The 27479-nt window shown below is 45.1% G+C and overlaps 1 protein-coding gene across 1 annotated transcript; it reads right to left on the bottom strand.

Moving 5' to 3' along the window:
* Positions 1-2192: 2192 nt before the first annotated feature.
* Positions 2193-26281, bottom strand: ENO3 (enolase 3). Its single transcript, XM_033924317.1, has 12 exons — positions 26214-26281; positions 22657-22746; positions 21992-22087; positions 21813-21871; positions 19328-19397; positions 17391-17524; positions 16708-16930; positions 13481-13678; positions 9570-9771; positions 8375-8483; positions 5964-6022; positions 2193-3055 (listed from the first exon to the last, which is right to left on the bottom strand). Exons 2-12 carry the CDS (start codon positions 22739-22741, stop codon positions 2986-2988), a joined length of 1305 nt encoding a protein of 434 aa, XP_033780208.1. The 5' UTR covers positions 22742-22746; positions 26214-26281; the 3' UTR covers positions 2193-2985.
* Positions 26282-27479: the final 1198 nt, after the last annotated feature.

The following is a 27479-nucleotide window of genomic DNA, read 5'->3' as shown; positions in this document are numbered from 1 at the left end:
CCAAGGTCGCAAGGAGCCACAGTGGGATTTAAACCAGGCTTCTCCGGCTCTCAGGCTGCTGCTCTGACCATCAGGTTATTCTTCCGCTCAGAAAGGCCTATGCATTTTTGTGTGTCTCATTGCTCTGTGACTTCCAGCTTACCTATGCCTTGGTTTGCTGGTTTCAAAGGAATAAAAGGAAAATCACGTTTTCCTGCAGAGTGACAGCGGAATGCAAAGCTCAGGATGTGGTCTTGACAGCTGACATCAAAAAAGCATAGAGTGGTTAAGGCTGTTAGAGATTTGCCCAGTGATGTCAACCGGAGGAAAATCTTTCTTAGCTTCCTAAACTATCAGTGTACAGCAAGTGTTATGGCTGTAAAGTGATTGTTAAAATGCAAACCTTTTAAATTAAGAAGCTGGTGCAGTACAGGAAACTTTAGGGAAAGACTGGACCTTGGCTAAGCTTTTGGTCCTTGAAGCAAAGAAGATGATTTAAAAAAAAAAAAAGATTCCCCAGCAGGCTTGACCTTTTAGAACAGATTCTCAACTCGGTCTTGGAGTACTCCCTTGCCAGTCAGGTTTTCAATTTATCCACAATGCATATGCATGAAAGAAATTTGCACATAATGGAGGCAGTGTATGCAAATCAAGTTTATGCAAATTCAATGTGGATATCCTGAAAGCCTGACTGGCAAGGTGGGGGGGGGGGGGGGTTACTCCAGGACCGAGTTGAGAAACACTGTTTTAGAAGGCACAAAGCAGCCACTCATATCTTCTAGTCTACAAAATGATTTCTAGGATAGGAGGGGAGCTGTAAAAATAAAAGCCAAAAATAGAATCCCAGCCTTGTTTGACTTAAATACTGTGTATTTTAAAGAGATCTGTAGTTAAATAAAACCCAGTATCTATGGTTTGCTGTTTGTGGTTGTGTTGTGTGTTGTTTTTTTTAAAAGTGGGAATCCAAATTCTTTAGTGTTGGCATCATCTGCCGACCACAGTTCAGTTCAATTTCTTGGTGTACCACCATTCAGACTAGACGATACCATACAATTCAAAGCAGACTTTACAAAGCTAATTAGAGGAGAGGGGAATGGGGTTAAAGGGAAGGGAGAGAGAATATCACCGGCCGGTATCGATCCCAGTTTAGCCCAAAGACACCATAAGCTTCGGTATACAGATAGGCCTTCAATGTACTTTTAAATCAACTGTGATTCAACTCCAGAAGAAGAGAGATCCAGTAGTAAGGCCAGGGTAAGAAACACAAGTCTCTGATACACTCCAAGTAATGTGTTCAAGCAGATGGCAGAAACTGGTCCATACAAGACTGTAGAGCATGAAGAAATGACGGGATTGCACGCCAGAAAGGTATTCATGGGATGCCTGTGTGGAGTGCCTTATGAACCCAAAGAAGGACTGAACGGGAGATGCATGGTCAAATTTTTTTAGTTCTGCTAAGTAAACATGCCGTGGAATTCAGAATGGGATAAAAACATAAGCATTGCCATATTGGTCAGGTTGAGGGTTCACCTAGGCCCGAGATATGCTTCAACCTGTAGCAATCTTTGCCTAATGATGGGATCCCAAAGTGTCTGGATAGAAATGGATAGGCGTGGTAGGATGCCTCGCTCTGGTGCCGTTTTAGGAACCCTTCGTGCTCCCTACCTGACTTGATGCACCTTTCCCCCTGTGCTCTAGCTTTCCCCTAGTTTTGTAGTTAGACTATCGATATTGAAGCAAAAGTGGTCTGGAGAAGCAGCGCATCATGACAGCCTACAGACAATTTAAGGGAAGCTTTAACTATCAGTTTGTAAAACTGTTCATTTACAAAGAAATGTAATACTTATAGCATTCCAGATTTATACCCTGGCCACACAGCCTGCAAAAATCTCACTCTGAGGTAGGGTTGCCCTACGGCTCCAGAAAAAGGAGGACGGATTGAATCATCCGGGTTCTACTTCCATTGAAAGCGGATGTATTAAACAGTCCTCCTTTTTCTGGATCCATTTGGTAACCCTACTCTGCGGGATAGGGCCGTCCTTGTCTTCTCTGTTGCTGCCCATGTTGTACCTTCTCTATGACAAGAGAGAGAGTGTGAAACTTGCACTGCCCCTGACTTAGAGGCAGTGTATGTGTGCTTGGAGGACGGGACCGTGACTTCCCATTTCTAAAGTGCTGTACCAGTAATAAGAGACAGTAATGCACTCGTCAGCCATTTTCTCTGCTCCGTTCGTGGTCGATTTTATTATGATAGCCAAAAAAGGTCACTTGCGCCCTTGAGCTCTGACATCCTGCGTGCTGGCCTCTGATCTTTCAGGAACAGGATCCGGTGTCTTCTGCAGCATTGTCAGCTGTTGCTGTCTCTTGCAGGGTCCTGATGGCTGCAGGTTCTGTTAAGGCTCCCTCGTGTGAAGATCGCTGGGCTGGCTTGGGTGGAACAGTGGGAGAGCTCTTTGCTAACCCTGGTTTTCTTCTTACTCATCTCCGGGCCATAACATTAGTCAAAGTAACTTGTTTGCGTGCATAGGCCACAACCTACTTCTAGAAGTTGTAACCAGCAATAAACCTCCCTTTCATGCTTTTCTCCCACCCGTATTGAAATCCAGTTTATTTAAGTTTCAACTAGGAAAAAAAAAAAAAAAGGTTATTGGCTGTGTAGCATTAACAGCTGTCATGATGGTTGGGGCGGGAGAGATAGAGGCGACACAGCTTTGGCTTCTAAAGCCAGGTTGGTCCTAAGGAAACTGTATTCTGAGATGACAAGAGTAGGGTATCTGCTGGAAAGGATGGGATGATTGGAGGAGGTTCCAGTTGCTATCCAGGAGCAAAATTTCCACCAGGGAGCATCAGCTTTAAGCCAGAGGAGAATGGGGCTCCAGCCCTTCCATGACCACATACAGAACAGGGAAAACTTTTTTGTTCTTTTTTTTTTAATTTTTTTTAAATTTTCTTGCATCATGGGGAGATTGTGTTCCCTTCGTACACAGCCTGGCTGAGACTCCCTTTTTACTTAGCACGGGGGTTCCTGAAATGGTGTCCAGCAAAGTGGGCCTTCTGCCCCAGCTCTTCCTCAATCCTGGAGGAGAAAAGATGGAAATGACAGCGAGGTTACAGGGTAGGGTTACCAGTAGTAAAATCGGGACCCCCCCTAGACGCACCCCCCCCCCCAGGCCCGCCCTGTTGCAACCCAGTCCTGCCCTTGCCCACGCCCGCGCGGATGCCCTCATGCCCAACTCGATTTCAAAGGAAGCTTTTCAAAACCCGGACAAAGTGCTGGGTTTTGAAAAGCTGAAAATGAGAACATGTCCAGGGAAATCCGGACTTCTGGTAACCGTAGTTACAGGGGATACCACGCTTGTTGTCCCTCTAGATTTTATTCTCATTCCCCACGCTCTCCAGCTCCTTCTACAAGCACTTTGCAAATGTTCCATGGGTATCCTTTATAGAATTAAGGAGTAAAAAAAGCAATTGTACGATCTTAGCACCTAATTCAGTGTCTCTCAAACTATGTGCCACGGCACGGTGGTGTGCCATGAGAAATTCCAGAATTTTACTTTATTTAAAAGAAAAATTCCCTTCGTAATTATACACTAGACTAGATGCAAGAGTCTGTCAATCTTATGAGCGACTGTGAGCGTGAGGATACAGCCGCCCAGACAAGCATCATTCTTTGACGTGATTGGTCCTTGAAAACTAAGGGCAAGTAATTTTGGTTTTATTTTTTATGCAGTAGTTATCCTAACTTGAGCAACAAAGCAGTCAAGGCTTTGGTACCGTTTGTATCTTCTTATCTTTGTGAACTTGGATTTTTCAGCTCTGACCTTAGATAGATTGTGAGCCCACCAGGACCGACAGGGAAAAATGCTTGAGTACCTGAATAAATTCATGTAAACCATTCTGAGCTCCCCTGGGAGAACAGTATAGAAAATTGAATGAATAAATAGTGTAACAAATTTCAGCCTCTGATAACCAGAGCTGGTATTGTGACATCATAATTCCTTATTCCACCAATGCCTAGGAGCCAACCTGATCAGTGATGTCACAATGGCCTGACTGTCCTTCACTTGGCTCACTTTTACTACATTTTGATTTCTAGAGTGGCGCGGTGATTAAAGCTACTGCCTCAGCACCCTGTCAATTGTCAATCATCCGCTAGGCACCATTTCTAAAATCGCACTTCGCGGTGCCTAAAGCGTTGAAAACTTTAGGCGCCCTGCCACTGATGTCAGGGTTTTTCTTGGCTTGAAAGAGTGCGCCTGTTAGATACCCAACCGGTGCCCAAGTCAAACCACACTTCAAATCCGGCTGTAACCACACCTACTTTCTGGTAGGCGCCTCGGGGCTGATGCTTGCCTGGAAGTGGTGGGCACTTACCGAATTAGGCGCCTACCAGCTAATTCTCTTTTTAATGGCTCTTTAATGATGCTTTTCAATTATCGGCACCTATTAAGCCTAACTGAATAATTGTTAGGCACTTAGGTGATGATGCTGTGCCTTGCCCATCTAATTTGAGGCACCATTTGTGTAAAACCAGGCACCTGCTTATAAATTGGGCTCAAGGGCACAGTTGGTAAAAATTTGAAAGGAAGCTCTGGAATGAGAGGGCATAGGATAAAGTTAAGAGGTGACAGGCTCAGGAGTAATCTAAGGAAGTACTTTTTTTACAGAAAGGGTGGTAGATGCGTGGAACAGTCTCCCGGAAGAGGTGGTGGAGACAGAGACTGTCTGAAATTCAAGAAAGCACAGGCAGGCACGTAGGAACTCTTAGAGAGAGAGGAAGAGAGAATGGTTACTGCGGATGGGCAGACTGGATGGGCCATTTGGCCTTTATCTGCCATCATGCTTCTATAACCATAAAGCTCTATGACCTCACAGTGCAAGTGTTAAGAGCCTTAGCCAATAGGGAGAGGAGGAGATAGTGGATGGGCAGTCCAGATGGGCCATTTGGCCTTTATCTGCCGTCATGCTTCTATAACCATAAAGCTCTATGACCTCACAGTGCAAGTGTTAAGAGCCTTAGCCAGAGGAGATAGTGGATGGGGCAGACTGGATGGGCCATTTCGCCTTTATCTGCCATCATGCTTCTATAACCAAAATGTTCTATGACCTCACAATGCAAGTGTTAAGAGCCTTAGCCTATAAGGAGAGGAGATAGTGGATGCTGCGAATGGGCAGACTGGATGGGCCATTTGGCCTTTATCTGCCATCATGTTTCTAGAACCAAAATGTTCTATGACCTCACAATGCAAGTGTTAAGAGCTTTAGCCTCTCCTCCTTGGATTAGCAAGCTCAGGGCCCCATCTGCAGGGCCTCCGTGCATGCATGTGATATCACAAATGTCCGCAGGCCCTCCAGCCGTGGCCCCAAGTTTAGAGTTTTGCAGCTTCAAAAAATTTGCAAGCCACTGCTGTGGTCTAAATTTGCTGCTCAGCTTCAACTGAAACTGGCTGCTAGGGCCCAACTAACTCAACCCCATGTATGGAACAAGCCCCTTCTTCCTCCCCCCCCCCTCTATGCATAGAATAAACCTCCTCCCTCCCCCTATGCACAGAACCAACCTTCCCTCCACCCAGGTCTACTATCTATCCCCTAGTGGCTTTGTGGATAGTCAGGGAAGGAGCAATTTCCCATGTGCTTTCTGCTTCCAAAATGGCTGCTGCAATCTCTAACAACAGTTCCATGAGACCGCCATTGGAGGTTACAATAGCCATTTTGAGACTGAAGCTAGCATGGGTGGGAGCGATCCCCAGAGCACTTTGTAAGGTCATGCTTAGTAAAAGGACCCCGTTAACTGGACAAATCTTTTGAACACTGGCTCCATCTATTTTTGAATGTAAAATCTGGCTAAAATGATATTGCTTTCAAGCCCTTGGAAGGTTTGTTAAATGCTGTCGCTACCTTTACCTAGGTTATACTGTTGGATAGGTCAAAGTTACTAAAATAACCTTTTATCGAATCACAACTCCTTTGCACCATTCTCTTACCTCATTAGTTGGTTGTACTTGGCCAAGCGCTCAGACCTGCAGGGTGCACCAGTCTTAATCTGAGGAGATTGAGAATGGGGAAAAAAGTCAGTAGAAAGAAAATGACTGTTAACTTGTTTTCTTCTTTGAATATACAGGAGCTGCTGCAGTCTGCTAAGTGTCCAGCAGGTGGTGGTGTTACCCCACAGCTGACTTTTTTTTTTTCCTGCTACCCACAAATGCCTTAAAAATGATTCAGAAACTTCAAATTAAAACCAGTTAAAATTTACTGTTTTAATTCAGATTTTTATCTCATTTCCTAGCAACTGTTAAAGTGTTGAAAAATTCTTTCCCAAGGGCCTTCTGTACATAAAGAACATAAGCCAGTTTCAGCCATTATAATTATTTGATACCATCATTCAACAAATTCTTCTAGCTAGGAGCGGTCTGGAGTCTATACAGGATAAACAGAATCTCAGTCTAAACCAGGGGTCTCAAAGTCCGTCCTTGAGGGCCGCAATCCAGTTGGGTTTTCAGGATTTCCCCAATGAATATCCATGAGATCTATGTGCATGCACTGCTTTCAATGCATATTAATTGGGGAAATCCTGAAAACCCGACTGGATTGCGGCCCTTAAGGAGGGACTTTGAGATTCCTGGTCTAAACTGTGTGCTTGGAATGAAGGCATGGCCTACGGCAGGGGTAGGCAATTCCGGTCCTCGAGAGCTGGAGCCAGGTCAGATTTTCAGGATATCCACAATAAATATGCATGAGCTAGATTTGCATCTCAAGGAGGCAGTGCATGCAAATCTATCTCATACATATTCATAGCGGAGATCCTGAAAACCTGACCTGATTTCCCCCATGAATATGCATTGAAAGCAGTGCACGCACATAGATCTCATGCATAATCATTGGGGAAATCCTGAAAACCTGACTGGATTGCGGCCCTCGAGGAGGGACTTTGAGACCCCTGCACTAGGGTCAGCATTTAGGCAACATGCCAACTACCACAGATAAAATGAAACCTTTCTGCCCTGACTTTATCTATTAGTGGTGTGAATACGGCTGCTAAGCAGATAATCATCAGGCTGCCCTGGCACTTGTCCAGATATCACTGAGGTGGTCAGACTCAGAGGAAATATTCAGTATGTGTTAGTAGCACCTGCTAACCAGAAAAGTTTGGCACCTAAATCCGTGACCTCTTTTCAGCTACATTTAGAAGCTTAAAGGGAGCACAGGATTTTTAAAGAAACTGGTCTTTGTTTTAACCTTGTAGCCTTTATATGATTCAAACTCGTATTTCAAGTCAAGCAATGGCAGGAGTTGCTGTCAGCTACAGTTAGAGGAGCCAGCCGAGTTTTGGGTGGCAACACAGTAATGGTATTTGGATGACTGATCTATCATCTTTGTGAAGTCCGCCCCGTTTTTAGTTAAGATTGTATTGTCTCTCTGAAATATGTATGTTAACACGTAATATGCCTAGAACATAAGGATAACCTTAATGGGTCAGTAGCCCGTCCTCACGGTGGCCAATCCAGGTCACTAGTACCTGGCCAAAACCCAAGGAGTAGCAACATTCCAGCATCTCAAAGAATAGCAAGATTCTGGAACCCCAGAGCTGAGATTGTGATGTCATGATGCCTCACTCCACAGTGCTTCAGAGCCAACCTCATCAGTGATGTTACAATGGCTTGATTGTCCTATACCCAAGGAGTAGCAACATTCCAGCATCTCAAAGAATAGCAAGATTCTGGAACCCCAGAGCTGAGATTGTGATGTCATAATGCCAGAGCCAACCTCATCAGTGATGCTACAATGGCTTGATTGTCCTATACCCAAGGAGTAGCAACATTCCAGCATCTCAAAGAATAGCAAGATTCTGGAACCCCAGAGCTGAGATTGTGATGTCATAATGCCAGAGCCAACCTCATCAGTGATGCTACAATGGCTTGATTGTCCTATACTTGGCTCACATAAGAACTTAAGAATAGCTATATTAGGTCAGACTAATGGCCCATCAAGCCCAGTATCGCATCATCATGGTGGTCATTCCAGGTCACCCGTACCTGGCCAAAACCCAAAGAGTAGCAATATTGCATGCTACCGATCCAGGGCAAGCAATGGCTTCCCCCATGTCTTTCTCAATAACAGACTATGGACTTTTCCCCCTTTGCCTCCTAAAAATATATGTAAAACATGCAGCCATTAAGCTAGAAATGAAACACAGATTTAGACATAAGACTGCAAAGGCAGTGATTGAGGTATAAAACAGGCAAAGTGATATTTTAAGGACTTTATCTGCTATAACCTTAACATTTGGAAATTCATTGTTTAATACAATAAGAAACCGTTATGACCAGCATGGGCTGGGCAAAGGGGTTTTATGGAAACATCAATCTTGTCTTCATCTTGAAAATGAATTACTCACCTGTCCGGTGCAAAGTCCAACCACAAGGTCAGCAATGAAAGTATCTTCAGTTTCCCCGGAGCGATGGCTGACCATCACACCCCATCCATTGGTCTGTGCCAGCTTACACCTGAAATATATACAGTCCACGATGATCTCACACTGCCACCTCCAAAGCCATGGCCAGGGGGGAGAGGGACATTCATGACCAAGGGAAGAGGTTCTTAGCTTTGCCTTTATTTCTGTTCAGATGAGAGGTGTTGTCATATTTTCCTCTATGTTCCTTTCATCATGGGGTTTGTCCAAAGCTGAACTAAAGGCAAAAGCAGGACCCTAGGGTAGACATTCTTACATTAAGAGACGAGTGTCTCGGGAAATTCCCTTTGGTTTATCATTGTTTTTCAGATTAGGCGAGATTCAAAATAGAGAATGACACCAGGACAATTTTTTCCCTATCCCTTCCCTGCGAGTTCTTTTCCTGTCCCTGCCCCACTCCTACAAGCTCCGTCCTCATCTGCACAAGCCTCAAACACTTTAAAATCATAAGTAGCAACATTCTAGAGCTCAGATTGTGATGTCATAATGCCTCATTCCACCAATGCCTGAGCTCCGTCCTCATCTGCACAAGCCTCAAACACTTTAAAATCATAAGTAGCAACATTCTAGAGCTCAGATTGTGATGTCATAATGCCTCATTCCACCAATGCCTAAATTCCGTCCTCATCTGCACAAGCCTCAAACTCTTTAAAATCATAAGTAGCAACATTCTAGAGCTCCGCTTGTGATGTCATAATGCCTCATTCCACCAATGCCTAAGTTCCGTCCTCATCTGCACAAGCCTCAAACCCTTTAAAATCATAAGTGTTCGAGGCTTGTGCGGCTAAGGCAGAGCTTACAGGAATGGGGCAGGGACAGGTACAGCGACAGGACAGGGACAGGGACAAATTTGTTCCCCCGTGTCATTCTCTATAATGTCACACACATGCTTTCATACCCTCCAAACACGGACAACTGCCAGCTTTTTGAAAAACCGCCCGGACAGAGGACATGTAAATCCGGACATATGTTAACCCTATGCGGCATGCCCTCCCCCCCTTTGTTTTATCTTTCCATACATGTGTTTCCCTTTCAAGCCATTTGCTGTTTTGCCCACTAATGTTCCACCTATCTTTCTCATAGCAGCATTCGCACTTGGGCTCCCACCCTAAAAACTTACGCCTGGATGGACTCTGTGACGGAGCCGATCTGATTGACTTTCAGCAGTAGGCAGTTGCAGGCCTTGACCTCCACCGCCTTGTGGATTCTCTTTGGGTTGGTGACTGTTAGATCATCCCCCACAATCTGGATTTTCACCTCCTTGGTAAACGTTGTCCAATTTTCCCAGTCATCCTGGTCGAATGGGTCCTCTATGGAGACCACTGCATGAGTAGCAGAAGACAGAATAAGGGCGATAAGAGGGAAATGGAGAGTCTACATCCAGTGCTTCCCATAGCGTCAAAGATATGCCTAGCAAGGGCAAACAACTGTATGCTGGAATTTATAGTTTCTGCATTTCTTAGAGATGCTATAGAGCAGGGGTGTCAAAGTCCCTCCTTGAGGGCCGCAATCCAGTCGGGTTTTCAGGATTTCCCCAATGAACATGCATGAGATCTATTTGCATGCACTGCTTTCAAGACCTCATGCATATTCATTGGGGAAATCCTGAAAACCTGACTGGATTGCGGCCCTTCAGGAGGGACTTTGACACCCCTGCTATAGAGTAAAACCAGGATTTGCTCATAGTAACAGAGTAACATCGTAAATGATGGCAGATAAAGACTTTAGAGAAACAGAAGACAGCTCCCCAAAGAAAGAACAAACAGCTGGTGTCCAATCACCTTTATTGTATCTCAAGACGTTTCTGGGAAAGGTGTTCACCTACATTGCGGAGCTATATTTCAGAGGATTGCATATAGGGCGTTCCTATTTTGTCAGAGGATTGGTGAAGGCATAAAACGCTGAATAAATTTTCAGACTCCTGAGGCAGGACCCATTTGGGGCTGAAACACGATCGTGTCGAGTCTTGAGATACAATAAAGGTGATTCGCCACCAGAATCTCCTTCGCTGTTTGGCAGATAAAGACCTGCATAGTCCATCTAGTTCAGGGTTGGTGTGTGTATGGGTGGGGTGGGGGGGGACAAGAGGGCAGCTGCCCTGGGTCTCACAGCTCCAGGGCCCCCCCCCCCGAGTGCTGAGATGGTCTTCCATCCTCCCCATCCTGTTCTGAAGACCCCCCCTCATCTTTTAAAATGTAAAAAGGTTGCTGGTGCTCACGGCTTTCCCGGCGCCGTTTCTCTGACGCGGTCTGCTCCCCCTCTGATGCAACTTCCTGTTTCCACTTGGGTGAGTGTGTGAGTGTGGCGCTGTGGTTAGAGCTACAGCTTTGACATCCTGAAGCTGTGGGTTCAAATCCTGCTCCTTGAGATCCTGGGTGTCACTTAATTCCCATTGCCCCAGGTACATTAGACAGAGCGGGAGCCCACCAGGACAGTTATTGTAGGATATGCAGAATATAAATTATTTTGTAGGATATGCAGAATATAAATTATTTTTTTTAAACACAGAGCCAGGGAAGCCACGAACAGCAATAGAATCGCTGCCGTACTGGCAACCCTTTTGCATTTTAAAAGGTGTGGGGGGGGGGGGGCTTTGGAATGAAGTGGGGAGAAGGGAAGAACATCCCAGCCCACTGGGGCCCCCTTGAGCAGCTGATTTTTAAATGTATGGGAAGGCATGCAGTGGACCCGTGGGCGGTATGGGGGAGGAGGAGAAGGAGGAGAAAGGCTGGACGGTTGTTCATTTGGTGAGTGGGGAAATTGGGGAAGGGGGCAGGAAGTAGAGCAATTGGGGCCCCCCCCCCTTCTTAATTTCTGCCCAGGGCCCCAGTATGCTTAACACTGGCCCTGATCTGGTCTGCCCAACAGTCAAATTGGTTAACAAAATTACTAATACTTTACTCAATTCAACCTTAAGATATCTTCCCCTCCCCCACGGAGATATACAGCAATCATTCTAGCCAAAACTTCTATATATTTTTGGGATGTAAAGTTGTTTTTGGATGGGCAACAAACTGGAGATGACAGTATGTAGGAAAGAGACTGACAGAAACACTTTTCTGCATTTCAGTAGTTTTTTTTCCATGCATTTGAAGAGGAGTTTTGCCCATTTCCCAGTTTTTGCGTTATCGTAGAACGGGTTCATCGCCATCTAAAGAGCTGAGTGTACGATTGTCTGGGAGGAGTTATCCACTACCTACGATCAAGAAAGCAGTTTGTATTCAAGTATATACAGCAATCCTGATCTCTTCGCACTCTTTGGGACACAGACCGTAGAAGCCTGCCTAGCACCGGTCTTACTTCTGAACTTACTGGAGTTGGGTTTTTAAAAAAATATATATTTAAGTCTTTATTCATTTTAATAACATACAAAGTGCACACAAAAATACAACAATTGGCACCAAATAACAGCACTTATTACTAACAATAATAATATAAACATCTTTATCCCCCCACCCCCCCCCCATCCCTCCCAATCCGGATGTGTGTAAAACTCTAAAATTGAAGGCTTGGACTATTAATTGGTGGATGCTAAAGGGCCCCAAATCTTATTAAAATTTTTACCATAACCCTTTATTTCTGAATTCATACGTGCGTATCGATGACACAAGCACAGGGATTCCCACCAAAAGGTGCGATTCAATGCATCGCAATTCTTCCAGTGTTTTGTGATCATTCGTATAGCAACCCCAGTCATTACAAGAAGTCATTTATTCTCAGCTGCAGAAACTAGGGACTTGGGTTGCAGTATAGTTCCCAAAGAGAACCACATCGTAAGACATGGACATGGAGGTACCCGATATCCTATTAATTGTAACCCAGAGTTGTTATTAAAGCCCGTTCCAGCCCATCCTGATCTGAAATATGGGATACAGATCATGCAAGTCTGCACGGCACTGGCCTTACTTCTCCACTGCTATCTTCCTTGCCATCTAAGGACCACTCTTGCCCATCATAACACATCAACAGCCATCCGGGGAAATCCGGACGTCTGGTAAGCCTAGGCATAAGCAGCTACAAGGGGGGGATAGGTTGAGCCTAAGGGGTTACACTAATTCCTCTGGATCTGCAGGGAGGCTTCTACACTGTCAGATCTGCCTCTCTTATCTCCTCTTTTGTCCGAACCGGAGCAGCCGAGCACTGTGGCGCAGTGGTTAAAGCTACAGCCTCAGCACCCTGGGGTTGCGGGTTCAACCCCACGCTGCTCCTTGTGACCCTGGGAAAGTCACTTAATCCCCCCGTTGCCCCAGGTACATTAGATAGAGTGTGAGCCCACCGGGACAGACAGGGAAAAATGCTTGAGTGCCTGAATAAATTAATGTAAACAGTTCAGAGTTCTCCTGGGAGAACGGTGTAGAAAATTGAACAAATAAATAAGTAAAATAGAACACTTCTTTATTCTCTGTTCTTCCTCCTCCTCCTCCTCCTCTGCTAGTCTGGGCATACCTTCTGCCTGCGGGGGCAAGAAAGAAACAGCTTTTCCCTGTTCATTAGGGCTCCTGCACTGCTCTGCTGAGCCACTAGGGGGAGCTGCGCAGGCCGCGAATACTTGTATGTTGGCGGAGGGGTAGGGTTACCAGATATCCGGGTAAATCCAGACACGTCTTTATTTTAGAAGACCGTCTGGGTACCCGGATGGATTTTCAAAACCCGTCACTTTGTCCGGGTTTTGGAAGGCACCCCCTCCCCCCCCCCAAGTTCGGGGCTGCGTCTGGAGGGCCTCCGAGCGTGCATGGAGGCGACACGATGACATCACACGTAAGCACGCATTTGATGTCATCAGGTCGCATGTTTGGAGGCCCTAAGAAGATACGAGGTTTGCGTGGGGGGCAGAGCTCAGGATGGAATGGGGCAGGACCACATCCTATTTTTTTTTTTTTTTTTCATGACGAAATCTGGTAAACCTAGGGAGAGGGAAGGGGGGCGGGCCTGAATGTTATCTCCATTTCCCTGAAGTCGGCAATATAAATCCCAGCTGTGCTTGCAATGAGGGGTGAAGAGGCAAGACCTGAAGGTGTGCCTCTGACTTACCAGGGTAGTGGGCAATGAAACTCTTATATAGCTCGCCCAGCTTCTGTCCGCTGATACGGCGATTGGGATCATCCGGAGACTTGAAGTCCAGGTCATATTTGCCCTCGCGATAGAACTCGGAGGCAGCCACGTCCATGCCAATGACGATCTTGTCAGGGTATCCAGCCTTCTCAATGGCAGACTTCAGGAGTTCTAATGCTGTAGAGGAACAGAGGCATTGCCGTTAGCATACCGCTATGCTGATCCGTGGCGTAGTGAGGGAGATTGGTGCCCTGGGAGGTGATGCCCAGCATCACCAGGCTATTCCCCCCACCCCAACTCTTCCCCCCACCTTCTGCGTGTCTCTTTTTTTTTTTTTAATAAATTTTTATTAATTTTTCATTCAACAACAATGCATTAAAATATACATATACTGTACGTATAATTAGCTTCAAAATTGCATTTAAATTAATCATAGAAATACTTCAAAAACCTTTCTCCCCTCCCTCCCACCCCAACACAAGAACAAAAACAAAATGCATTATTTCAGACATATAGTGAAAATCATATTGAACTTATTGATGTGATATCAGAAGGTGGCCGAGGCTGGGGCGGGCAGCAGGCGGAAGACGAACATTTCAAGAGGTAAAGAGGGGGAGGAGAGGTGCCGGCATTCTCCAAGAAGATGGCGCCCGGGGTGGTCCGTTCCCTCCTCCTTACTAAGCCGCTGGTGCCGATTATATACCCATAAAACAAGAAAACGGCAGAGACAGCTGAGGAATAGAGGTTCACAAGCACAGACCCATGACAGAAATCATTTGGACACACCAGACAGGAACTCAGAACAGACAGCTGAAAAGCTGGGCTCCGGCAAAAGTGAATTTTATATATGGGTGAAAAGAGGGTTCACCCAATAGTAAAGGAATGCCTTATACTGGAAAAATGCACCCTTCAACTGTATAACATTTGGCACTTTTCACTCTCTTGTACCCACAATTAAGTAATGTAAGAGTTGGTGATTATTATGCAAACTAGAGAATGACACAGGGACAAATTTGTCTCCGTCCCCGCAGGAACTCAATTTCCCCATCCCATCCCTGTGAGTTTTTGTTGCTGTCTCTTTCCTATCCCTATAAGCTCTGCTTTAACTGCACAAGCCTCGAACACTTATGATTTTAAAGGGCTTGTGCAGATGAGGACGGAGCTTAGGCATTGGTGGAATGAGGCATTATGACATCACAATCTGAGCTCTAGAACGTTGATGCTTAGGATTTTAAAGGGTTTGAGGCTTGTGCAGATGAGGACAGAGCTTGTAGGAATGGGGCAGGGACAGGAAAAGAACTCGCCGGGATGGGATGGGAAAATGAGTTCCCCTCGAGGACGGAGATTAATTTGTCCCCCTGTCATTCTCTAATGCAAACGGAGTAATGTGAACCGGTGTCAGTTGTGGTGTATATGAGTGTCAGAATGTAGAAAACCATTCGATGCTTTCATTTACAAAAGGAATGCAAAATATGTAAATAGAACAGTCAAGTGTTAGTCTAAAAAAAAGGAGACAAAGGAACAAAACCAAAAGAAGTCTGAAAAAAGATACTAAGAAAGCAAGACTTCAAAATTCCAAAGTGCACAAAGGGATGAATGATTTCTGTCCTCTATCAAGGTCAACTCCGTGTTGTATATTGCCACTCTTCACATTCCCCCGAGGCATCACTTCTTGTAGTACATACAGGCTGAGGGGCTCCACTTTCCATGACATTGCTCTTGAGAAAGCCTTATGCTGCTTGCCCTATGCCCCCCCCCCCAGATCATATTACTGCGCTAATTTTATCCGTGGCCTTTGGGGAAGAGAGACGGGGCTGGCTGAGGAAAAGGAGGGTCTGTCTGCAAAGGTCATTCTCCAGGACTTCAAAATTAGAAACCGCTACGTGCAGAAATAAAGGTCATTAAATAAAAAGAATTATGAGATATCTTTTCATAAGACTAACTTAATACATTTCTTGAGTAACTTTTGGGACCCGATTCTCGTTTCATCAGATCAGATACAGACTGGAGAAAAAGAAAAGATGGCACTGTCTGAACATACAGTATGTTATAAGTGAATCATAGATAACATTACAATGATAGTGTGAAAAGGGAAACAGGGATAAGGGAGGGGAGATGATTTATAGAATCAGGGCCTTTGTATCTATTGGCCACCTTCTTATCACCCTGATAAGAAGGTGGCCAATAGGTACAAAGGCCATGATTCTATAAACGGTGTCTAATTCAGTAGGCACCTAAGAAAAGGCATGCCATTTAAAATTAGGCGCTGTTTGCAGTGGCACCTCTCCCCCATCCCCTTCTCAGCCTCCTGCTCCTTCCTGACCGCCACCCTTCCCCCGTACCTTTACAATTTTTTATAATAGCGCTGGGATCTGCACCCGACTCTAAGTGCATGGATTTACACTAACTGAACCCCGATGTAAATCTCCGTGGGATCCCCTGCGCATAAATCCTAGGAACGTCCTGGCAATGCCCCTCAAAGGCCATGCCTGCTTTTTGGATCCGCGTGGAAAAATGTACGCATACATCTTTCTAGAACATAAAGGTGCCCACGTAAATTCTAATTTTGGCCAATTACCACCACTAATCGACTGCTGGCACCCAGTTATCTATGCTAATTGGCTCATTAAGTAATTAAATTATGCGCACAAACTGGGCATATGCCCAAATGTGCACACACAATTTTGAAGGCTATATAGAGAATTAGGGGGTTAGTAAAGTAAGATCCATGACTTAGCTTTAGATTCTGTCAGCAAGGGGGATCATTCTGTCCTGAACTTAGCTTTTCTAAAATTTACTTCATTTATAAAGTCTAAAATACAATTGCATTAACCTATATAAAAATTTTATGGATCGGTGAAAATCCTGTACGCTCTTCCTGTCTGCATCGCAGAAAACACATTAGGAAGGAAGGTACTAAGCTGAGATCCAAAGGTTTATAATGTATGGCGATTGTTTTGAGTTTGATGAAGATTTACTATGCGGAAAATGATAATTGATAAATTGACAGCTGTTGGACATCAAATTCTATTATGTGCAATTTCTAGGGGGGGAAGGGGTGGACAAAGTAGGAGCATAAGTGGGTCAGTTGCGTGCCTAACAGTCAAGAGTGCATGTTATAATGCTAAGTTATCGTCAACTCCATAACTATATTTTGTTGACCTATATCTTTACAACCTAGCTGGACAGCAAGTCCTCTGCCTCACCTTCATTGTTCTCCAGGATGTTGGGTGCGAATCCTCCCTCATCGCCGACATTCGTGGCATCCTTCCCATACTTGGCTTTGATGACAGACTTCAGGTTGTGGTAGACCTCTGCCCCAATCCGCATGGCCTCCCGGAAGCTGTTGGCCCCCACTGGCAAGATCATGAACTCCTGCATGGCTAACTTGTTTCCAGCGTGTGAGCCGCCGTTGATCACGTTAAAAGCCTGTAGGGGGGGAGGGGAAGAGCAGGTGAGCAGATGAAGGGGGATACAGAGGTTGAATGTTAGGGTATTGGGGGGAATTGGTTGTATGTACGGGAGCAAGGGAATACATTGTAGTTTGGTCTTTCATATAGGAGAGCAAAGAGGAACTCATAGGCTTGTATTTTGTAATCTACCTACTTTTTTTTTTTTTGGGGGGGGTATAAAGTGGAATATAAATATTGAATTCAATTAAGATCAAGTAAGTGAGAACGGGGAAGCCGTACAGTTCTTCAGGTTATGAAAAGGAGATCACGCGCCAACCCCCACGCCGGCCGAAAAGCTACCGCCTGCTCAAGAGGAGGCGACAGCGGCTAGCACGGCCGGCGGTTCAGCGCACGCTATTCCGCAAGCCCGGCGTTGTAAAAAGAGCCCCACGTGTCCCCTGTTGAAGGCGGCAGGGGAATTGCAATAGAGCACTCACGGGAACAGGCAAGATGAGTTCTTTGTTGCCAGCCAGGTCAGCGATGTGGCGATAGAGGGGCACACCCTTCTCAGCGGCACCAGCTTTGCAGACCGCCAGAGACACCCCCAGAATGGCATTGGCTCCAAACTTAGCTTTTGAGAGAGAGAGAGAGAGAGAGAGTCAGAGATAGTTAAGTCCAGAAATTCAGAGAAATTACACACTTACAAGGATATCTAAGAAAAAATAATCCCCCCATCTGGGTCACACCAGGTTTTAACAATAAAAATTCCCTCCTTCTTTTCTGAGTTTCTCTCGAAACATTGCTACTTAGGATTTTAAAGGGTTTGAGGCTTGCGCAGATGAGGACGGAGCTTAGGCATTGGTGGAACGAGGCATTATGACATCACAATCCGAGCTCTAGAATGTTGCTACTTAATGATTTTAAAGTGTTTGAGACTTGTGCAGATGAGGACGGAGCTTGCAGGAAGGGGGAAAATGAGTTCCCGAAGGGAAGGGGAATAATTTGTCCCCGTGTCATTCTTTAATCAGGAGTTAAAAGCTTGTTCAAAAAGCCAGGTCTTTAATACGGACTTGAACGTTTTAATTGATCGTTCAGAAACATAATGCTAAAGGCCCTGAATTCCATAGTGCAGGGGCTGCAAAGAAAAAGGCACTATGCTGGATACTTTCCAGTTGCACAACATGGGCTCCCAGCGGGACCACGATGCTCATTCAGAGATCTTAAGAGCAGAGTATGGGATGGTAAGTAAGTACATATGAGATATTTCATCATAACTCCAGCAGTGTAGTTTTACCAGTGGCGTAGTAAAGGGGGAGGGGTCTGACCCGGGCGCGGTCTTGATAGGGGCACCGGCACCCGTCCTCCTCTCCGCCCCCTCGCTCCTTTCCAATCCCTCCCTGCTGCATGTGTGCCCCCCTTCCCTTCCATCGTATCTCTTTAATTTTTCACTGCGCAAGCAACATTACGAACTTGCTGCCCATGTCGGTGTCGCCGCTCTCTGATGTCACTTCTGGGCCCCGCGCCAGGTGATGCGACGCGGGCAGTTAAGTTCGTGAGGTTGCTCATGCCTGGAAAATTAAAAAGGTTCGAGGGAAGGGGGTGCACGCGTGGTGGTGGGGGGAGGTTGGGGAAGGAGTGGGGGACAAAAGAAGATGGCGGGGGGGGGCACCAATGCCCTGGATGCCACTCACCTTCCTTGACTATAGTTCATATATTGTAGCTCGTGAAGTTAATGTTCGTATTTCCATCAAAACTGCTCATGTAAACCACTCTGAATTGAAGTCTACAAAATCCTGAGTGGAGCAGAACGGGTACAAGTGGATCGATTTTTCACTCCATCAAAAATGACAAAGGCTAGGGGACACTCGATGAAGTTACAGGGAAATACTGTTAAAATCAATAGGAGGACATTTTTTTTTCACTCAGAGAATAGTTAAGCTCTGGAATGCGTTGCCAGAGGTTGTGGTATGAGAGGATAGCGTAGCTGGTTTTAATAAATGTTTGGACAATTTCCTGGAGGAAAAGTCTATAGTCTGTTATTGAGAAAGACATGGGAGAAGCCACTGCTTGCCCTGGATCAGTAGCATGGAATATTGCTACTCCTTGGGTTTTGGCCAGGTACTAGGGACATGGATTGGCCAACGTGAGAACGGTCTACTGGGCTTGATGGACCATTGGTCTGGCCCTGTAAGGCTATTCTTATGTTCTTATGAATTGACTTCATAGTCATTAGTTAATGGTCTCGAAGCTTTAAATAAACAATAAATTTGAATACAGTTGGAGACCCAATGTATGCAAGTCTATCTCATGCGTTTTCATTGTGGTACTTCTGAAAACTCCACTGGCTGGGTTATGTCTCCACAGGAGGGCTGAGAAGCACTGACTAATCCTCTGCCTGACCTCAGACGAGTCACTTATGCACTTATGGACTTACATTTGTTCTCTGTTCCATCCAGTTCGAGCATCAGTTTATCGATCTTTTCCTGTTCTACCACACTCAGTTTCTGCAGAAAAATGACCAGAGATGGAGAGATTAGCAAGAGTGAAGAGAAAGTGTGGCGCGGTGGTTAAAGCTACAACTTCAGCACCCTGGGGTTGTGGGTTCGAACTCATACTGCTCCTTGTGACCCTGGGCAAGTCACTTAATCTCCTTCCCCCCCCCCCATTGCCCCAGGTACATTAGATAGATTGTGAGCCCACTGGGACAGACAGGGAAAAATGTTTGAGTGCCTGAATACATTAATGTAAACCATTCTGAGCTCTCCTGGGAGACCAGTATAGAAAAAAAAAAAAAAAAAGCTCATAGTCCTTCACAGAGCTCCCACAATCCAGCCCATTGCTTAGAAAGTCTTGTGATGCTACTAGAGAATGACACGGTGACAAAATTCATCACCGTTCCTGTCCCCGCGGATAACCGCGGGAAACCATCTTCATGTCATTCTTTAAGGAGAGAGGGAAGAATCAGAGTATGAATGGCCACAACCACTGACCCACAAGCTTTGCTCTGAAGAATGTTGGTGTAGAAGGACCGAGGTTGAAACAGACATTACAGAATGACAGTCTCTGGTATCCAGAGCAGATATTGTGATGTCATAATGCCTCATTCCACCAGTGCCTAAGAGCCAATCACATCAGTGATGTCACAATGGCTTCATTATCCTTGGCTCCCATAAGAATCAGAGTATGAATGGCCACAACCACTGACCCGCAAGCTTTGCTTTGAAGAATGCTGGTGTAGAAGGACTAAGGTTGAAATAGACACTAGAAAATGACATGGGATTATTTCCCGCAGTTATCCGCGGGGACGGGAATGGTGATGAATTTTGTCACCGTGTCATTCTCTATCAAGCTACTCTTTAAACTACTGCTAGCCTGAATACAGTACTAGTCAGTAACTCTCTCTTCTTCCACATTTATTAGGGTGAGGCATTAGTAAGTCCACTTTTTGTTGAAAGCACCATCGACCCAGGAAATTGGGCATGGAATGATCATCATCCAGTCGACAATCTCAATAGCTGAAGTAGGCTCTCTAAAGTTATATCATTTCTTCACCCCCAACTATAAGGGGCCGCTGAAAAGTTCTCAGCTCAACCAACAAAGTCGGGGTAGTCTCCATCGAGGACTATACACTTGGTCCAGTGCTTTTCCACTTTTTTCATTCTATTGGAAAGATACAGAATGAAAAAAAGGTGGAAAATTGCTGAACTACATATGTAGCCCTCGATGGAGACTGCCCCGACTTTGTTGGACAGGCTGAAAACTTTTCAACGGCCCCCTCGTACATTCAAAATCATTTCAACTACAGATATAATAAAATGCCGGGTTCCGAGTTAGGAGTGGCAACCCAAGAAAAAGACCTGAGTGTCATTATGGATAATTTGTAGAAATTTCCAGTGGGCTGCAGCTGCTAAGAAAGTGAATGGAATATTAGGGATATCCAAAAAGGGATGGAGAACCTAACTGAAAATATGATTTCCGTGTACAGGTCCCTAGTGCATCTTCGTTACATTACATTACACTGGTGTCTTCTATCCCGCCAATACCTTTCAGTTCTAGGCGGTTTACAAAAGAATTGGCTTGGGCATTCCCAGGGAGATTACAAGGTTGATAGTTGGAAAATGCATTAGGATCTGGGGAGTCGGGAAGGTTTAGTTAGAGCAATTGACAAATATCTTGAATGGCATGGTTTTCAATTCTTTCCCGAAGGTTTTGTAGTTGGACATTATGGTCATTAGATTGGAGAGGTAGTGGTCTAGTCTTGCTGCCTGGGTTGCTAATAGTCCGTCATATATGTTTTTGCTTTGTATGCCTTTGACTGGGGGGGGGGGTAAAGTGTGCCTTTGTTCTCCTTGGTCTGGATGTGTTGTTCCGATTAGGCGATTGTTTAAATAGCTTGGTCTGTCTTCATTCAGGGCTTTGTATAGGGTACAGTAGAATTTGTATGGTATGTGTGCTTGTACTGGGAGCCAGTGTGAGTCTTGGAATGTGGAGGTAATGTGGTCGTATTTCTTCACCCTGAACACTGGTCACTCCATCTTAACAAAGATAATGCAACTAGAAAAGGTTCGGGAACGGGGCAACAAAAATGATAAAGCTGATGGAACACCTCCTTTGTGAAGAGAGGAGAAATGTTAGATGTTTATAAAATTACGATTGGGGTGTAAGGATAAATAGGGAAGAGTTGTTTAACTGACCCCTTCGAAAGCTACTACCTTTAACCTCTCGTCCCTTTATAGTTAGAAGCACACAAGGTGACAATTTCCTATCAGTTACTCTCTTCCTTTTTTTAGTTCTTTTGTCCTCTGCAGTCCCTGTCTTTAGCTTCAGGTCCTCTCCCTACACTGTGAATGTCCTTTTGTAACCCATTCTGAGCTGTTGGGAGGACAGGATAGAAATCTAAATAAATAAATACTGGAAACCTTTTCAAGGAGCGCAGGTGCAATAGTCTTGTTGATGTGGTCAACTGCATGCAACACGCCTGCAAGAGGAAAGAAAGTGATCAAATCAGTGAGACCCAGACACTGATCCCCTCCCCCCCTCTTCCAGCAGCCACAAATCTCACACCTGATTAACTGCTGAAGCCTTCTTTGGCTCTTACCTTTTCCCAAGTACCTGGATTTATCTCCATCACGAAGTTCTAAAGCCTCATAGATGCCAGTAGAGGCACCGCTGGGAACAGCTGCCCGAAATCGGCCTAGAAGTAAAGATCCCACAATCAATGATGGTGCCCAGCTATCAAATTCCAAACCTCGACACCCTACAAATTCCTTTCTCATCTCCGACTAGCCACTAGAATGTTTCGCACTCCTATCATGGAGACACAAAGCCAGTTGAGTTTTCAGGATTGCCTGAACAAATATCCATGAGACAGATTTGCATGCAATATGTGTCTAGTGTATGCAAATTTATCTCCTGCATATTTATTGTGGCATTTCTGAAAGCCCAGCTAGCAATGTGCGTCTCCAAGATAAGGTTGGAAAACTAGAAGTCATCCACAAGGATAACACAGTAGTTCTAACTGAGAGTATCAGAGGTACGATGCCATCTTCTAGAAGGGAAACTCAAGTTGTTCATACAGCGACACCTGCTGATCTAATGGGGAACAGCACTGGAGCAGTCCCAAAGAAGGATGCTGATAATGAATATGCAGGAAATAGATTTGCATACAGTTGGCATCCTGAAAACCTGACTAGTTAGGTGTGTCCCAAGAAATGGATTGAGAACCACTGGATTATGGATATTCAGACACCTTCTGGTACGCACCTTTGCCGGTATAGAGATCCACCTCAACTGTGGGGTTCCCGCGGGAGTCCAGGATTTCCCGGGCATGAATGCGTTGGATAGACATAGTGCCTGCAGGAGAAAGAGCACAGATTATTAACAGAGTGCTACCAGAAGCAGCTCCCGTTCCTGCGCCTTCACTCACAACTCTGAACTAAGGTGATGTGCTATCACTCCGTGGCAATTACCTAAAAGTAACGAATCAGGCACAATAATAAGACCCTTCTCAGAGGAAAGGATGCCCTCGAGCAAGAGGTCACAGTATGAGGCACCAAGATAGACGAGGAGCTTCAGGAGTGAACCCAGAAAATAATTTCTTCATGAAAAGAGTGATGGATGCATGGAATGACCTCCGCAGGGGGAAATGATGGAAGCAAAAACAGTAACAAAATTCAGTTAAACCTGTGATGAGCTAAGATGCATAGTTGCAACGTAGTGAAGAGAAAACTGAGATTTAATGGGATCTGGTGGCATTACAAAAGACCAACCAAAAAGGAGGAAGGAGAAGAGCCCCTAGGTGTTTTACCCATATTTAACTTTTGACTTCAGTCGCCATTGGGTGTTATCAGTGCATAGGGTAGACGACTTTCAAATAACCTATTTCCATTGGGTAAAACACTTTTATTTGTATTTTCAGTTTAAAAAAAAAATCCTACTCTTAAAAAAAAAACTCAGAGCAATTTACGATTTTACGAAGAAAAACTTACAGTGTAATGTAAACAAAACGGAAAAATGCAACAATGGCCAAATAAAATAAAACCAATAATACAATGACTTCTATCCCCTCCCCTTGGCCAAGTTCTACTCTTCCATTCTTCTGTATGATGAGTACAGTCAAGATGACCAGTTCTGAAGGATAATTGACCTTCTGAAGGATAATTTTGTAACAGGTCATCTAGGCAGAAGGTCAAAAGTGGGCTCCTATTTAAAAAAGACAAAATAAGCACCTAGGATGCTTATTTTGAAGCATCCACATCTAAATGGCAGCCTTTAAGTGTCTGGAGAGACGTTGACATTGAAATGCCATTTCACAAGTATCATTCAGACATGTGGAGTAGAGAATGACATGGGGACAAATTCGTCCCCGTAGGAACTCAATTTCCCCGTTTTGTCACTGTCGCTGTCCCTGCCCCATTCCTGTAAGCTCTGCCTTAGCCACAAAGGCCTTGAACACTTATGATTTTGAGGCTTGTGCAGATGAGAACGGAGCTTAGGCATTGGTGGAATGAGACATTATGACATCACAATTTGAGCTCTAGAATGTTGCTACTTATGCTTTTAAAGTGTTTGAAGCTTGTGCAGATGAGGACGGAACTTGCAGGAATGGAGAAGGGACAGGGACAGGAAAAAAAAAACAATTTGCGTTGTGGGAAAATGAATTCCCGTAGGGATGGAGAAAAATTTGTCCCCTTGTCATTCTCTAGTGCGGAGGCTCACTATATCTAGGTGGCAAGGAGGCATGGGGAAGGTGGGAAAAGGGAGTGGTCCGGGCGGGATAGCAATACAGATGTGCATTCCCTATTTCACACTCGCATGCAGTGGAAAATCGACACATCTGAATTTCGACCTGCTCCAAGGTGTGACTAAGAGCCTGCTTCGGGATCATCTCCATTCCAGTGTTCCCCCACCTTTTGCATACCCTGCACCTTCGTGGGGGGGGGGGATCTGCTCTTGTGGTGGTGGTGGTGGGGGCTTTTAGCGCCAGGAAAGGGGGGAAGGTCATGCTAGGAGGGTCTGGGCTGGTCACATCGGGATGGGACTGCCTTGGCTGAAGGAGCAATGATTTAAGAAAGCTGCTTCTACATCTATGTGAGGGGAAGAAGTATTTTTTTTTTTTTTTTGGGGGGGGGGTTACCCCCCTCCCCAATGTTCAGCTTTCTAAAATTATTTAGAGGGACTTGCTTCTATTTTCCATGAAGCTGCATGTTTATAGAACCTTTTTGTCCTGATTTGGACTTTGGAATTCCCCTCTGAACATCCTTTTGAAAATGCCCCCCCCCCATGTGTCCTTATATCTGTTCACTTTTACACCATCTGGGAGCAGCTGTGAATGTAGGCACATGAAGTACAAGTATATTGTATAACCTACATCAGACTTTATTAGGGAAGGGAAAGGGGACGGAACTTCTATACTGCCTTTCTGTGGTTACACATTCAAAGTGGTTTACATATAGAGTATATATAGGTACTTAACTAAAAAAAAAAAAAAAATGCACTTGGGCAAATCCACTGCTTTTTCCTAGGATAAGCAGCATAAAATCTGTTCTACTTTTTTGGGATCGTGCCAGGCACTTGTGACTTGGGTTGGCCACTGTTGGAAACCGGAGACTAGGCTTAAAAGACCTTTGGTCTGTCCCAGAATGGCAACTCTTATTAATAAAGCAGATTTTGAATAGGTTAATCCAGGAATTCACCGAGGGGGGGGGTAATAGCAAAGGAAAAACCACGGGGCACTTTAACTAAGTAGCAGTAGGATCGGTGCATGCTTCCCATGCGCTAAAATATATATTTTATGCTTTAGCACAGAGGGTATTTTTGGGGGTGGAGAGTAGGCATGTCCTGCAATTAATTGCTTAGCATGTGTGAAGGGGGGTAGTCTGTCCTGGGCGCCATCTTACTAAGGGCGTGGCACCCTCCTCCTCTGTGCCCCCGCTCCTCTCCTTGCCACACACATGTACCTCTTGCCTTACCCTGTACCCTTTTTTACTTCCCCCAGCGCGAGGTTCCTGCCCGCATCGGCACTCTCTCTGATGTCACTTCCGGGAGCCGCACCTAGAAAGTGACGTCAAAGGGCGAGCCGACACCGACGTTGGCCATGCTGCTCACGCCGAAGTTAAAAAGGTACGGGGAAAGGGAAGGGGGGCATGCGGGTGGCCGGGGGGGGGGCGCCATTCACCCTTACTGTGCCATTGCATGTGAGCGCTGCCATGCGCTGACCAATTAGCGCAGGATTAGTTCAGGAGCCCTTAACCTCTGCTAAATACACGGCGTTAAGTGCTCACACAGTCGAGGCCACGCGCTAATTTTGCAATTAAGAGGACGACAGTAACGTCGGCTATTTTGGAGCCATGCTAAAAAGCGGCCACCGCGCGCGGGGAAACCCACCCGCTATAAACAACACAGGCACAGCTTCGTAAAAGGATCCCTATGCGTGGCAGCATAAAATATACATCAGATGACAATTAGAGAGAGGTAAGGAGGAAAAGCAAGGGATTAAAATAACGAAAAATATAAACACATCCTGGGCACAGTTGACATGAATACAATAATGTCAGTTTTTGTTATGACATGTTGCATGCGTATTAAAGTGACACGTTCTAAGCTGTTGCAATTTTTGCCATAAAGAAATATTAAATGGAAAATGAAAGAATTAAAATACAGGTGAAAGTTGGAAAGGAAATAATGTATGCACAAATACCGAAGCCCAATAAAGAAATCTGAGAATTATTTAAGCAGGTTGATCCCAGAATGAGAGGAAATTAATGAACTAGAGTCTGTAGTGCACATTAAGCAAAGGGCTTAGGGTATCTTCACTTTACCTGATACTAGCCTGTGCCGACTGGAGGTCCTCTGGCAGGTCTGGAGCAGGGAGCTGGAGACACCCTACACCGGCTTCTCCTGGCCATTTATACCGAACGCCTGCCCACTTGGCAGCTAGCTAGGGGATCAGCTATAATTTCCCCTCATGCAGCTCTGGCTGTGACCTGAGCCTGGCTGCTTGTGGGGAAAAAGGAGTGGGGGGTGTCAATCCTGGGACTGAGTCCAGGTCCACATTTTTCTCATAACCTAAAAATGTCACTTATAAAATCATTGCGCTCTCTCGCTTCCTAGGGCAGACCTACCCAGTTCCAGTAGTAAGGTGTTTTTTGGTTGGTTTTTTTTTGACCGGTCCTGGTTTTGAACTTACACCTCAAAGCAGCAAAGTGTTTCTAGTGTGTGATCGTACCCATTAAATTTGTACTGCACGTCCCATAATCCATCAGGATGGAGTTTGTCAGAAATTCTTTTCAAACTTCACACCTTTATTAAAACTTTTTAAGCAGTTAACAAAACATTAATAGCGTTTCACAGGTTCAGAGAGAGAGTTATCAACATGGGCTATACGGCAGGCCCTTTGCCGTATGGCTCCAGAAAAAGGAGGACGGATTGAGATATCTGGATTTTACTTCCATTGCTTTCAATAGAAGTAAAAGCCAGGTGTCTCAACCCGTCCTCCTTTTTCTGGAGCCATACGGTAGCCCATGACCCTTCACTAGTACTCATTTTAGAAAGATCTCAAGTTTGAGATGCTGCAAAACTGCAAACGCCCCCAAGGTTGCATGGGGAGAGCTGTATGGCCAGTAAGAAAAAGGAGGTATTGATGCCCCTGTATAAGACTTTGGTGGGACCTCATTTAGAATACTGTGTACATTTCTGAAGGCCGTACATTAAAAAAAGATATAAAAAGGATGGAGTCAGTCTGGAGGAAGGCTACTAAAATGGTGTGTGGTCTTCGTCTTAAGGCGTATGGGGACAGACTGAAAGATCTCAATCTGTATACTTTGGAGGAAAGGCGGGAGAGGGGAGATATGAAGGAGATGTTTAAATACCTACGTAATGTAAATGCGCATGAGTCGAGTCTCTTTAATTTGAAAGGAAGCTCTGGAATAAGAAGGCATAGGATGAAGTTAAGAGGTGATAGGCTCCGGAGTAATCTGAGGAAATGCTTTTTTACAGAAAGGGTGGTAGATGCGTGGAACAGTCTCCCGGAAGAAGTGGTGGAGACAGAGACTGTGTCTGAATTCAAGAAAGCCTGGGCACATGGG

This window comes from Geotrypetes seraphini, chromosome 16 (assembly GCF_902459505.1).
Source record: "Geotrypetes seraphini chromosome 16, aGeoSer1.1, whole genome shotgun sequence".
In the NCBI taxonomy this organism is placed as follows: Eukaryota; Metazoa; Chordata; class Amphibia; order Gymnophiona; family Dermophiidae; genus Geotrypetes; species Geotrypetes seraphini.
This window is presented reverse-complemented; position numbering and strand designations above follow the sequence as displayed.

Excerpts from the sequence above, each read along its gene's own strand:
- ENO3 (XM_033924317.1), bottom strand. The coding sequence starts at position 22,741 with ATGTCTATCCAACGCATTCATGCCCGGGAAATCCTGGACTCCCGCGGG. Across the intron at positions 16,931-17,390 it reads AACTCATCTTGCCTGTTCCC|GCTTTTAACGTGATCAACGG; the intron begins GTGAGTGCTCTA and ends CCCCCCCTACAG. Across the intron at positions 13,679-16,707 it reads CATCCTGGAGAACAATGAAG|CATTAGAACTCCTGAAGTCT; the intron begins GTGAGGCAGAGG and ends GTTCCTCTACAG.